At 44.2% G+C, this 13,965-nt stretch overlaps 1 protein-coding gene across 1 annotated transcript in view; it reads left to right on the top strand.

Moving 5' to 3' along the window:
- Positions 1-13,965, top strand: part of myo15ab (myosin XVAb) — a gene marked incomplete at both ends in the record, with an annotated part of 114,245 nt that overhangs the window by 57,806 nt on the left and 42,474 nt on the right. The window contains 7 exons of the mRNA XM_079498423.1: positions 409-537; positions 1,021-1,127; positions 3,288-3,466; positions 6,961-7,033; positions 7,776-7,967; positions 9,791-9,873; positions 10,065-10,141. Of these exons, the coding sequence (XP_079354549.1) occupies positions 409-537; positions 1,021-1,127; positions 3,288-3,466; positions 6,961-7,033; positions 7,776-7,967; positions 9,791-9,873; positions 10,065-10,141 (840 nt within the window). The remainder of the gene's footprint in view (positions 1-408; positions 538-1,020; positions 1,128-3,287; positions 3,467-6,960; positions 7,034-7,775; positions 7,968-9,790; positions 9,874-10,064; positions 10,142-13,965) is intronic.

Here is a 13,965-nt window from a genome sequence, read left to right as displayed (position 1 = left end):
AAATTGCAACAGTCAAACAATATTACACCATCAATATTTAGCCCAGTTACTATGCATGTTAACACACGTAAAAATCTATCGTTGTCTGTTGACACTCGCAAAACTCTAAAGGTCATGCAAAGCAACAGCAAAGATTCAATCATTAAATAAAGCTGCAGTCTAGTAGTTGCTATAGTAAATAAAACCCAGCTGTACATCTGTGTGTGTGTGTGTGTGTGTGTGTGTGTGTGTGTGTGTGTGTGTGTGTGTGTGTGTGTGTGTGTGTGCGTGCGTGCGTGCGTGCGTGCGTGCGTGCGTGCGTGCGTGCGTGCGTGCGTGCGTGCGTGCGTGCGTGCGTGCGTGCGTGCGTGCGTGCGTGCGTGCGTGCGTGCGTGCGTGCGTGCGTGCGTGCGTGCGTGCGTTCTGTAGATCCTGCGGTTCATGGGTGATCCTGAACTCAACGGTGCTCAGGAGAACCTGTTTGGAAACTACATCATCCACAGAGGACTGGCCAGTCCCAGCCTCCGAGACGAGATCCTGGCTCAAGTAGCCAATCAGGTGAGAGACCCAGTCCTCCCTCAAGCCAATCAGAATCAACTTAATTGTCTCATCACAGGTGTAAAAAAAAAAAAATACAGTCAATGAAATTGGGTTTTGTGCAACAAGCTCCATCGTTTTAGTTATTCCTATAAGAAAAAGGGAGGAAGGACCTCCTCTTCTTCAGGCAAAGGGAAGAGAGGGAGAAACATCAATACAAATAAACGAATTATGTATATATTTACACATACACATAGTATCTATCCTGTGTGGTAAGTAGAAGGTGCGTGTGCATAATTTGCTATTAGTTAAGGTGTGAGATATAAACAACGTTGCCAATCAAGCGTCAAGGAATTTCATAACACCTTGAGAGATTCTGCAGCCTTCACTTCAACTGCCTAACATATAATTGTCCTGCCTGTAACCCCAAGTCATGTTCACTTCCTGTCTCCTATCGCCTATGCATTCAGCTCCTCTCCTTATCCTCTGCTCTCTCCCGACCAGGTGTGGCGGAACCCTAACATTCTCAACGAGGAGCGGGGCTGGCTCCTTCTCACTGCCTGTCTCTCTGCCTTTCTGCCCTCTCAAAGGCTGGCCAAGTACCTGCTCAAGTAAGACTCATTTATACACTAGCCACGTGCAGTTAGATCACCTGTCTATGAGCGCCTAGTATCCACCTAAAAGGTGACAGGGTGATCACTTAAAATGGTAGCATGCAGCCACCTTAAGGGTCCATTTGGAACCCCCCCGTCAAGCAACTCATAAGGGTCCCTGGACCATACTTTGAGTGAGATCCAGTGAGTTATAGTATAGAGTATCACAGATGTCCACCTACTAGGGGTGTAACGATATAGTAACTGTATCGAAATATCGATTTTAATTAAAAAAAAAGTCGAATCTATTTTATCATTACTAAGTACTACTGCATTGTATTTAGCAATTTTAAGAATAACAAATAAAAAGATGGGTCTGAAAAAGGCATCAATCACGTTTCACAACATAGCTGTCTGACTCCATGTTGTGTGCTTCTGTGTGTTCTGTCTGACTCCATGTTGTGTGCTTCTGTGTATTCCGTCTGACTCCATGTTGTGTGCTTCTGTGTGTTCTGTCTGACTCCATGTTGTGTGCTTCTGTGTGTTCCGTCTGACTCCATGTTGTGTGTTCTGTCTGACTCCATGTTGTGTGTTCTGTCTGACTCCATGTTGTGTGTTCTGTCTGACTCCATGTTGTGTGTTCTGTCTGACTCCATGTTGTGTGTTCTGTCTGACTCCATGTTGTGTGCTTCTGTGTGTTCTGTCTGACTCCATGTTGTGTGCTTCTGTGTGTTCTGTCTGACTCCATGTTGTGTGTTCTGTCTGACTCCATGTTGTGTGCTTCTGTGTGTTCTGTCTGACTCCATGTTGTGTGTTCTGTCTGACTCCATGTTGTGTGCTTCTGTGTGTTCTGTCTGACTCCATGTTGTGTGTTCTGTCTGACTCCATGTTGTGTGCTTCTGTGTGTTCTGTCTGACTCCATGTTGTGTGTTCTGTCTGACTCCATGTTGTGTGCTTCTGTCTGACTCCATGTTGTGTGCTTCTGTCTGACTCCATGTTGTGTGTTCTGTCTGACTCCATGTTGTGTGTTCTGTCTGACTCCATGTTGTGTGTTCTGTCTGACTCCATGTTGTGTGTTCTGTCTGACTCCATGTTGTGTGTTCTGTCTGACTCCATGTTGTGTGCTTCTGTGTGTTCTGTCTGACTCCATGTTGTGTGTTCTGTCTGACTCCATGTTGTGTGCTTCTGTGTGTTCTGCATGCAAATTCTCGTATGGTCGGGTGGAAAAACCTCTTATCTCCATATTCTAACTTTTTGTGATATTCCTTAAAGCGACGCCCTACTCGATCATACTACAGCGTCACACAAAAGCATACAAAGTAGCAGTTGTTGACATAATGATGAGGTTTCCAGCACCCGACCGACAGTGGCCATATGGTTTCTGTGTACATGTGCGTCTGCACGTGTGCACCTGCATGCAGATGTTACTTAATGTCCATGTATGCAAACTGCTCACACATCTACTCAGTGGTGGAAAAAGTGCTCAAATGTTGTACTTAAGTAAACCTATCAATACTGCAATGTAGATGTACTCCGTTACAAGTAGAAGTCCCATATTCAATATGTATCCAAGTAAAACTACAAAAGTATCGCAATCAAAATTACTCATTGCAGAATGTCCCATTTCACAAGATCGAAATGTGTACAAAATCTTTTGCAAATAGCCGATCTACAAGCTCACAATGCGTCGCATCGTGATTCGTGACGCATTGTAGATCTGCTATTTTCAAATGGCCGAAATGTATGGCTGAAGTGGTTAATGTATGTTTTCTAATCAAAATTAAAATCCCCAAAGTAACTAAAGTTTTCAAATTAGTAAAAGGAATAATTTTGGCTCTGAGATGAGTAGAAGTAAAAATACTGGAGATTGCAATTACTCAAGTAATTGCAAAATTGCACTCAAGTACAGCACTTAAGTAAATGTACTTAGTTCAGTCAGATAACTCACATATTTAACCAATATTTATTATAGAATGAGAAAACAAGTATGCATATAATATTTTATCTTGGCCGTTCGGCTCTGCTACATTTTTCTCCCTGCTCGGCACAATTAAACACCATCATTAAACATTAAAAATTAAGAGCATAGGGAGATAGATATACAATAACAACCCAGTCTACTGTATTCCTACTGTTCATTCATCCGTCTGCTTGGTTGTTTGGTTGTTCTCGCTGCAGGTTTGTGTCAGACTACGCTCCAGACGGCTACGAGTGCGTGTGTCAACACCGCCTCCTGCAGGCCCTGCAGCGCACCAGCGCCGGACCCGAGTACGTGCGCACCTACCCACCCTGCCTGCTGGAGTGGACCGCCAACCGCAAGAGAGCTTACACCGTGCTGCACATACACTGCTTCGATAGTGAGAACGCACGCACGCACGCACACGCACGCACACATACACTGCTTCGATAGTGAGAACACATGCACACACACGCGCACACACACATACACTGCTTCGATAGTGAGAACACACACACGCACACAAACACACACACACACACACACACACACACTCACACACACACACACACACACACACACACACACACACACACACACACACACACACACACACACACACACACACACACACACACTACTTTGATAGTGAGAACCACACACACACGTACTCACATACTCACCCACTCATTCGATTTTATCTGTTTAGTCTAGTAGAGTGGAGTGTTGGTGAAAGGCTGACAGCTAGTGATAGCCTACTACTTTCGGATCCGCAAAACGCAGTCAAAAATCGCACCAATGTGCAACCACCTTAAGGCTGAGCTCACACCTTTAATGCAATTCTCGTGCTCGTTGGATCAATGCTGTGTTGTGTCATGGCCGCCCAATGCATTTCCAATGGAGGTCACATTTTGACACAACATTGTGTTGTGTGAGGGGGAGGGGCGCATTCGACTGCGCCCCTCCCCCTCACACAACACAATGTTGTGTCAAACCATGTGACTCCCATTGGAAATGCATTGGGCGGCCATGACACTACCCAACGAGCACAGAGAATTGCATTAACCGTGTGAGTGCACCTTTAGGCTCGTGAAAGCTTGCAGCACATTTGCAAGCCTTCAGACCAGCTGTAAATCCAAGCAGTACGGCCTAAAAACCAAGATCCAGCTGTGTAACAGCAGTCAGGTTAGCAGTATGGCTCAGAATGCTGGCGAGTGGTTGAGAGCGACATGAAAAAGATCAACTCAGTCCACAATGGGTGTCTCTGGAAGATATGTTGCATCTTTCTTTGGCCAGAAAAGATCTCCAATGAGGACCTGTACAGAAAGACGAACTGTCGCAATGTGGTGCTGGTAATTAAACACCACCGGATGGCTTGGACATGTCCTCCGAATGGACCAGGACAGCATTCATAAAGTTGATGCAAAGAGGAAACAAGGGAGGCCAAAAACAACCTGGCGAAGAACTGTGACCTCAGGAATGAAGATGCAACCTGACATGGGACGAGGCACAACACGCTGCACAGGATAGGACCAGATGGAAGCAGATAGTCACACCCTTATGTTCCACAAGGAACCAAGAGGATTAAGTAAGATAGCTGACCGGGTAGTCCTTCAAGTTCAACGACATAATCACAGCGTCCCCGGTTACATTTCAGTTGGAATAGGCTAAAAGGCTAGAAAAATAAATGCCACTGAAGGGGATCTGCTCTTGTTGCACTGCTGAGTGACACAACTTGGTGTCCCATAGGAATGGCAGGGAGGGAGCGCTTGTTCTTGGTGTCCCATAGGAATGGCAGGGAGGGAGCGCTCGTTCTTGGTGTCCCATAGGAATGGCAGGGAGGGAGCGCTCGTTCTTGGTGTCCCATAGGAATGGCAGGGAGGGAGCGCTCGTTCTGCTTCACCCAACGTCCTGCGTGTGTGCAATGTTTTACATCACAACACATGTGGCACCCTCTAAGTCACTTGAAAACAAGGCGTTGAGGCTTGTGAGGTGCACCCCAGCCAGCCGCTGTAGGCGAGCGAGAGCCCACACCAAGCAGCCGATTGTGCATGGACAAGCATGCCGTCCAAAATAGTTAAGCCGCGGTGGACATCTGACACAATCACAGCCTGTCTTCAGCTTAAGGCTTCCCCTCTTTTCCTATGAACAAGATATCACTGACCGTTGCTGCGGGTGTTAACCTCTTATCTCCATATTTTATTTTATAAATTAACGCCCTATTTGATCATCCTACATCCTCACACAAATACTTTTGATGCTTTTGAATTTGAATCCTGAAAAGTAACAGTTTTGGACATGGTTTCCACCCCAACAGAGATGATATAAGGCTTTAGTTGTACCACGCAACTCTTAGCTTAGAGTGTATTTTTGCAAGTTGTAGTAATCACCCAGCCAGGCTATTGCCATAAATACCATTGCCATCAAAATCAGTTTGTCAGTAAAGACATGGATGGCAAAGATGTCAAAAATAAATGGATTGAAACATGATTTGGCAGTAGACTGACACATGCTTATTAATCTCTCCATCTCTTCTTTAGTTATGGCACTTGTTCTTTGAATAACTCGGCATCGGTCTCATTTGTGCCGTATATACGTTGTAGTTGCCAGGATTAGAAAAAAGAAACGGGCACAGCGACATGTCGACATGAAGCCAGCTGTATTTAACTGTGTCTCATCTTTGACTGACACACTCTCTCTCTCTCTCTCTCTCTCTTTCTCTCCCCATGTGTCTCATCTTTGACTGACACTCTCTCTCTCTCTCTCTCTCTCTATATATCTCTCTCTCTCTCTCTCTCTCTCCCCCCATGTGTCTCTCTCTCTCTGTCTCTCTCTCTCTCTCTCTCTCTCTCTCTCTATCTCTCTCTCTCTCTCCCCATGTATCTCTCTCTCTCTCTCTCTCTCTCTCTCTCTCTCTCTCTCTCTCTCTCTCTCTCTCTCTCTCTCTCTCTCTCTCTCTCCTGCTGACCCTGTCTCACCTGTTTTCACCTGAGCCCTAGTGATTGATGCATCACTACTATTCAGCGGCGCCGAGGACTTATCTGTGTCTCTCTAATTTCCTCCTCTCATCCAACTAATCTGTCCTCTGGCCTGTTGGCAAGTTCTGCTGAGGATTAGATAACAGGCAGATAGGATAGGAGGATGCCGGCTCATTCTGTGTGTGCGTGTGCGCATGCGTACATTCCAGGTGAAGAGAGTTGGGGTAAATGGAAAAATAACTCATCAAGTACCGTGCAACTCAGGTCTGGTTTACTAAGCATAGAGGGTCTGACTCTAAGACAAGTGGTTTAACTGAAGTGATATTGATGAATTCCAAGTATTCTGCGGTCGTTCCACCACGGCACCCACTTTGAGAAACCCTGGTCTACATAACATGCTATCTATGCATGTGATGATGTACTGTAAGCTGTTGGGAGGATCGGCGCACCTTGCCAGTGTTTCCAGTATATATACAACATCTGTGAGATTATCCTCGGCCCGCTGGTCACATGTTCAGAAACGCCTTCAGCATCACGGCACAATTATTGCTCCATGCGTGTTCTCTCAATGAACACATGTTTCCAGTTTGGCGTCATCTCATTATGAGAACCCTGTGTCTCCGTATCGTTTACGATAGTCAGTCACTCATATTTAATACAGTCTGTTTCAGGCGAAAATGTAACTAATTCGGCAGCAGTAACATTAGCGTTTTCTCGCAGTCAGTTGATTCATGATCAATATGAGTCAAACCGCTGGGATCATAAATTTTGTTTATTTTTGACCGAGTGGCTGGTCAGAAAGGGACTCAATTGAGTCTCGTATTGGAGACTCCGCTGCTCATCAAATTATTGGCTCAGAATACGACAAACAAGGAATGATCCCAGTGAATAACTGGTTTCACTGTCTGTCCTCCAGACGTGTCCTTCCTGTGTCCCCTCCATTCCTGGACCACGGGAGAAGACCTGGCCAAGGACATCCTCCAACACAGGTCTCATGCACTTTCACCCTAACAATACACACATGATGATGTACTGTACATGCCTACCGGCATGTACACTTAAGCCTCTCCAATTGATCCAGAATGCTGTAGCACGCTTGGTCTTCAACCAGCCGAAATCACATGTCTCCCCCCTTCCCCGCTCCCTCCATTGGCTCTCGGTTGCTGCCCGCACAGAGTAAAAAACACTGATGCTGGCCTACAAAGCAACCAAAGGTATGGCTCCCCCATATCTTCAAAGTCTGATCCAACCCCATACAAAAATATGCATCCATGTTTTATACTTCAACACATTTTTTTTATTGAGTGGTGTAAACCACTCCTACAACTGGCTTTTGTGTGCAGAAAAAATGAGCATGGTTGCTATGTTCAAAATAATTTCTGACGTAATTAAATCACACCCGGGTGAACTGGATGACCGTAGCAACCATGCTCATTTTTTCTGCACAAAAAAAGCCAGTTGTGAAATCACATCCGGGTGTGATTTCATTACGTCAGACATTACGTCAGACCACAGCTGATCGTGCTATATAAAACCTTACACCACTCAGTTCACACGGGTGTGATTTTTCAATTACAGACAATGCAAACATCAAACTAGCCAATAAAACATAACTTCTTCACTAATAACTGTTTCCTGTGTGTGTGTGTGTGTGTGTGTGTGTGTGTGCGTGTGTGCGTGTGTGCGTGTGTGCGTGCGTGCGTGCGTGCGTGCGTGCGTGCGTGCGTGCAGAGCTGTGACAGAGGGCCGTCGCGGTTGGTCGGTGTGTCTGAAGGAACACGCCCAGTGGGTGGAGCTAGAGGGCTCAGACTACGTGATGGATCTCATGTCGGACCTGGAGCTTCCGGCTGACTTCCCCAAACGACCCAGCTACTTCATCATCAGTGCCCTGGAGCCGGCCCGGGTCCGACCCAATGCTAGCATGTAAGACCCTAACCCTGATCTCTAGAGCAATGGCTTTTAGTCCAATCATTAAATGGCAGAGGTTGGTCTGCTTTATAAAAAATCTACCTTAATCTGCTCACTGTAAATAGCCTAAATCTGCCTTAATCCAAGATGCCACCATTGACAACCTATTATAAGGCAATATTTTCTAAATTTCATTATGCTTTAAGTAGCATGTGACGTGTCAATCTAGGGGGTTTTCATGATTCTGAATCCATTCCAAGCATTAGTTTTGCACAAAAAAACACTCCTTGGGCTAAAAACGGCCATAGCCGTCATCACAAATGTGATGAGGTCAGCACATTTTGGGGACATTTGGGCTATGTGGCTATGGCCAAATTTAGTCCAAGGAGTGTTTTTGATGCAAAAGTTTAGAAAATATTGCCATATAATAGGTTGTCAATGGTGGCATCTTGGATTAAGGCAAATATAATAGGTTGTCAATGGTGGCATCTTGGATTAAGGCAAATTTAGGATATTTGCAGTGAGCAGATTAGGGTAGATTCTTTATCCTGGCTAATAGACCTAATGTCCTCAGAATCAGTTGAGAAACAAAATAAAGCTATTTAGAACAACCTAAGAGGATTTTTTTTCTTTACTGGACTATTTCTTTCAACCCTTTTCTTATCAAGGCCCATTATTGTCTCCACCAGGCCGAAGGCATGGGGGAGTATGTTTTGCACTCCGTCCGTGTGTGTGTGTGTCCGTCCGTGTGTGTGTCCTTCCGTCCGTCCGTTACCAGCTAATCTCCGGCACCGTTAACCCGGTCGATGCCAAACTTTGCACACACACTCCCTGGATGCCAACGATGAACCTCTGCCCTGCATTTTTCAGAACGGCCTGTTATAGCGCCACCATGAGGCAGCTTTTCACATTGTTTACCTAAAACTGCACCGATCTGCGTGAAACGTTGCATGCACACTCCCTAGAGGCCAAGGACAAACCTTTCACCTGCATTTTCCGCATCTGCCTTTTATAGCGCCACCAGGAGGCCGACTTTTGTAAAACACATTTTTTGATATTACTCCTCCAGATTCTGTCCAAAAATCTCACAAATCGTTACACAGTATCTCTATGGTCATGTGCTCAAGTCGGATCTGTCCGATATTTCATATTCCATCCTAATTGGCTATAATTGGCTTTCACAGTTTGCAAGATTGCCCCGTTTTGAACAAAAGCCTCAAATCATGAACGCAGCATGCAATTTACGTGAAATCTTTCAAACATTTTCTTACTAGGCTGAGGAATATATCCCACCCTTTTCACATTGGCCTGTTATAGCGCCACCAACAGGTTGATTTTTGCAAAACACATTTTTGGAACAAAATGCCTCAAGTCATCCAATTGCCATCAAAGGCAAACATGTTTATATTACTCCTAAACATTTTGCCAAACATCTCACACAGTCCTATCCTCCTGGTGGAGACCTGTGCCCAGAAGGGCACTTTTTCTAGTTTATTCTGCATTTGGGCCACAGACCATCACCATGATGACATTTAGCCTCTCAGACCCAAAACTAAAGAACATTTTGTTGTCGTTGGATAAGATCTTTTCATGCTGTATTGATGTTTAATAGGAGAGACAACAGGCAAACGTCAATCAAAATAAAAAAATCTTCTACATTCTCTCTAAATGTGTAGACTTCTTGTAAATTAAGTAATGCAGATTTTTAACAATAATTTAACTTCTGAGAGCATAGAATGATTGAAAATATAGGTGCCACCCCCAGGGGAAAACAAGGCGCTGTTTTTTTTCCTTGTGTGTGATTGTGTGTGTGATTGTGCCATTGTTGTGTCTTATAGAAGCCTGTTGGGTAGTGGGTTCGATGAGGATGGCCCCGACACTGCTATGCCCAACTCTGATGGATACGATGCATACACTCAAGGTACACGCACGCACGCACGCACGCACGCACGCACGCACGCACGCACGCACGCACGCACGCACGCACGCACGCACGCACGCACGCACGCACGCACACACGCACGCACGCACGCACGCTCGTTCGCACACACACACACACACACACCACAGAGTTCAAGTTCAATTGCATGCATTTTCTTTCTCTCTTTGCAGACTTTGCAGAGCCACAGCGGGGAATGGACCGTTATCTTGATAGCCTATTTGACCCTGTGCTCTCTGATGGAACCGGAGTAAGTTGCAAGCACACACACACTGCAACACACACACGCGCACGCATGGGCACCTACAGAATGTTTCTGCTCCCAAGCTATGGAACGAACTCTCCATTGCAATCAGAACTGCAGGCTCACTCGCAATCTTCCCCCGTAGTCTGAAAACTCACCTCTTCAGATTCCGCCTTAGCCCGTAGCCTCGACGACCTTACAGGCTCATGCAAAGGCTAAAATATGTAATTTAGATAGCATGCTATGTAGACAGGTCATTATTGATCTGGCATTCTATAGTGTTTATAGTTTCAATGTGCGGATATTCTGCTGATAGACGGATGATAGGTTCTTATAGTTTACTTATGAACCTAGATGACTATTTCTATGCATTTGGTGTATTACCTTGTGTTGTTCTTGCTTATTGTAAGTCTCTCTGGATAAAGAGTGTCTGCTAAATGCCTACATTGTTACCTATAGATGAGAGCAGATTAATGAGTGCCAGTATTGATAGAATTGCCAGTGCTGATGAGTCAGGCTACTTACTGGCTGCTGGCTGCCTTGCTATATGTCTATTATCATTGATTAATGAAACAGTAATAGGCCTATAGTAACAGCCCTTCTTAGATGGATTTTCAGGTTTTGTCATATTTCACATTCAGCCAGCTGTCAGATAACATTAATAACCAATAACCCAAAAATAAATGGAAGAACTGTCAGTATCCAATTAAGAGAGAGAAACCTTTTTATGAGTTGAGCCGTAATGCAATTCGAGATTCAGTGCACTGGATCATTTGACAGATTAAAGCCATGACCATGAAACGTCATTTATGGTCTCTGTTGGGTGGAAACCTCAAAGGCCTACTACAGTATATGTCCAAAACTGTTACTTTTCAGGGTTCTATTTCAAATATAGCAAAAGATCTACAAGCTCAAAGCTCAGATCTAGAAGCTCAAAACATGCCATGTTTTGAGCTTGTGGATCTGACGCTGTAGTATGATCATGATCAAGTAGGGCGTTCATTTATGAAAAAACACAAAAAGTTAGAATGTGGACGTAAGAGATTTCTGCCCGACAGCAATGACATACTAAATCTCAATATCAGACATAATGTCAGATGTGGAGTTATAGAGATTAGAAACCATATTATGGTGCGATTTGGTAGACAACTGTCAAGTTCAAGAAGGTCAATTTATGATGAACACATAAATAACTTCTGTACTATTGAAGAAGGATGTGACTGATAATAGCATTTGAAATCGTGTCTAGAAACATCCAACTTCCCTGCATAAAGTTTTCTCTTAGATCATTGGTTCTCAATGAGGGGTCTGGGGGTCCTTCAGTGGGTTCTCTCAAGTAAAGTACAAATGCCTCAAAATTGTACTTAAGTAAATGTACTTAGTTACTTTCCACCACTGCACCTCTGTCCGTCCTCGGTCGGGTCGGGGAACAGTGACACAGTGAACGTTCTGAGCCGTGCTCAGATCGGATGTGGCTGAACAGGCATTAGCATGTATCAGACAACCCAGCAGCAACCAGATTGCGTTACCCAGTTACCGTAACTTGTCGTCACAGCCACTCGATCTCCGGGGTGATTTCCCCCTGCGCCCAGCCCGGGGCGACACGAGGGATCCTCTTACGCTGTGGATGGAACTGACACTGCTGGCCAAATGAAGTGCTTTACTATTTAATGAGACAACATGGCTATGCACGCGCACGCTAGAAAAAAATCCCCGATTCACACTGCGTCGCATGACGACACGATGACAATAGCATTGTTGCCACCAGGCCTATGAAAACAAGCCCAGTAGAAGCGACTGTTATTATAGGCCACATGCACACTTAAAACCTATATCCAGTATTTAAAAATAGCCGATGAGACGCGTTGTGAGCTTGTAGATCTGCTATTTTCAAACAACTCTTGGGGAAAAATGTTTCAAATTTAAAATGTTTTTGAAACATTAACAACACAAATCTGTGGACAAAGTCGTGTTAATTTGGGGGTCCTTGATTTGAATATGTTTGAGAACCACTCGTTTAAACAACATTATAGGAAACAAGCCCCAAATAAGCAACTTCACACTTTAGAAACGTGACCAAAGACAAGCTCAAAGTCGTTTGGAGCTTGCCCGGCAGGCCACGTACATTAGGCTTTGCGGACACCCACACGGGGTGGAGCACTGTGTGTCTGTGTGCGTGTCACACACACACACACACACACACACACACACACACACACACACACACACACACACACACACACACACACAAACATCATAAAGCTCACATGCAGTGATTAATGTCTTTGATTTTGCATCCATGTTGTGATGCCATATGTATAAGCTCTGAGTTTTGCTCAAAAGCTGTCAGAACCTAACTAAAACATCTGGGATACCGCTCCACATGTCCCAAATTCTCCTCCCTCCTGGCTCCCAAACTGTGGAACAAATTAAACTCCCTATTGCAGTTAGAACTGCAGATTCAACTCCCAATCATCTGAAGACTAACCTCTATAGACTCCACCTTAGCCCATAGCACTTGACCTAGCCTCAACGACCTTGCAGGCTTAAGCAAAAGTTATGTAATTTAGATAGCATGTTATTTAGACAGATGCCAGATTAAATTGTATACCTGGCATCCTATAGTTTGTATAGTTTCAATGTACATATTTTGTTAATGTTTGTTTTTAGTTAAATTAGTTCAATCCCTAACACAAACATTAAATGCCATTAACAATAAAGAGCATTTAATGTTTGTTTTGTCACCGTTTGTTTTACATCACCATTACATCACCTAATCATAGCAACATGAGTTAGACTTTAATATATTAGCACCCCTCACTTCACACAGGTGTGATTTTTAAATATATATAGTATTTACTGTTTAGACAGTTCTTGGTTTAGAAAGGAAGTCCCACACAGTGTCTTCACTTATAGCAGTAGTTTATTAGATGGAGAGGGAGTTACAACATTTCGCTCTATTACGACCTTCATCAGGTATCTGAGCAACAGGTAATGGCAAAGATTATTAATTTATAAAGATGGGTGAACTTCATTGGAGCCACTAGAGGCGAAATGGTACACAAAGCCTACAGGTCTCCTAAATAAAGTAGGCGTGGTTTGCTTCTCCCCTGACCTCCCCACCACCCTCCCCCTCCCCTCTCCCAGGCTGACAACACTGACAACATCATGTGGATGAGCATTGAGAGCATTATATGGCAAATGTCATGATTCCCATTTCCCATATCAGCCCCCATCAAACAATTCATTTGTCCATTCATTTCAAGTTATAATATTCACATATTCTCATCTTAAATATGGGGCCAGAGCCCCCTATGTGTCATCCGTCAAATTGCACATGGACAGAGAGACTCTTCCGGACTCCTTTCAAATCTCTCGATTGCTGGGATAAAGAAAGATCGATAACAAAGTAGTTAAGGAATGGATCATAAGCTGTGTTCATGTTCACTCTCCCAAATGAATAGACTCCAACATTCTTCCCGTCTCCTAATAATGTTACCGCCCACCTCACACAGATACAGGAAGTAATGGTTATATAGAGGAACTCAGAGAGGCGAGGAGGACCAATCAGACACACACGCCAGTCTGTTACTGGAGAGAGGACAGCCCATACAGGTGGTAAAGGTGGACATTTTCAAATCCCTAGTAAATAAATTACAAAAGAAAACTATGGCACAAAAGTACATTTTTAGCAGTCAATGAAATAGATATTAGAATATACATTGAAAAATGTTAATTATAAATAAATGTAAAAGGTAATAGATGCTGGAGCCCAGCAGAGAAAACGGTCTAAAATACAAAAAGGTCGTCAAAAGTGGTCAATATAAAAA

This window comes from Electrona antarctica (genome assembly GCF_951216825.1).
Source record: "Electrona antarctica genome assembly, chromosome: 4".
Taxonomy (NCBI): domain Eukaryota; kingdom Metazoa; phylum Chordata; class Actinopteri; order Myctophiformes; family Myctophidae; genus Electrona; species Electrona antarctica.
The sequence above is the reverse complement of the archived record's forward strand: the minus strand, read 5'-3'. Positions and strand labels throughout refer to the sequence as shown.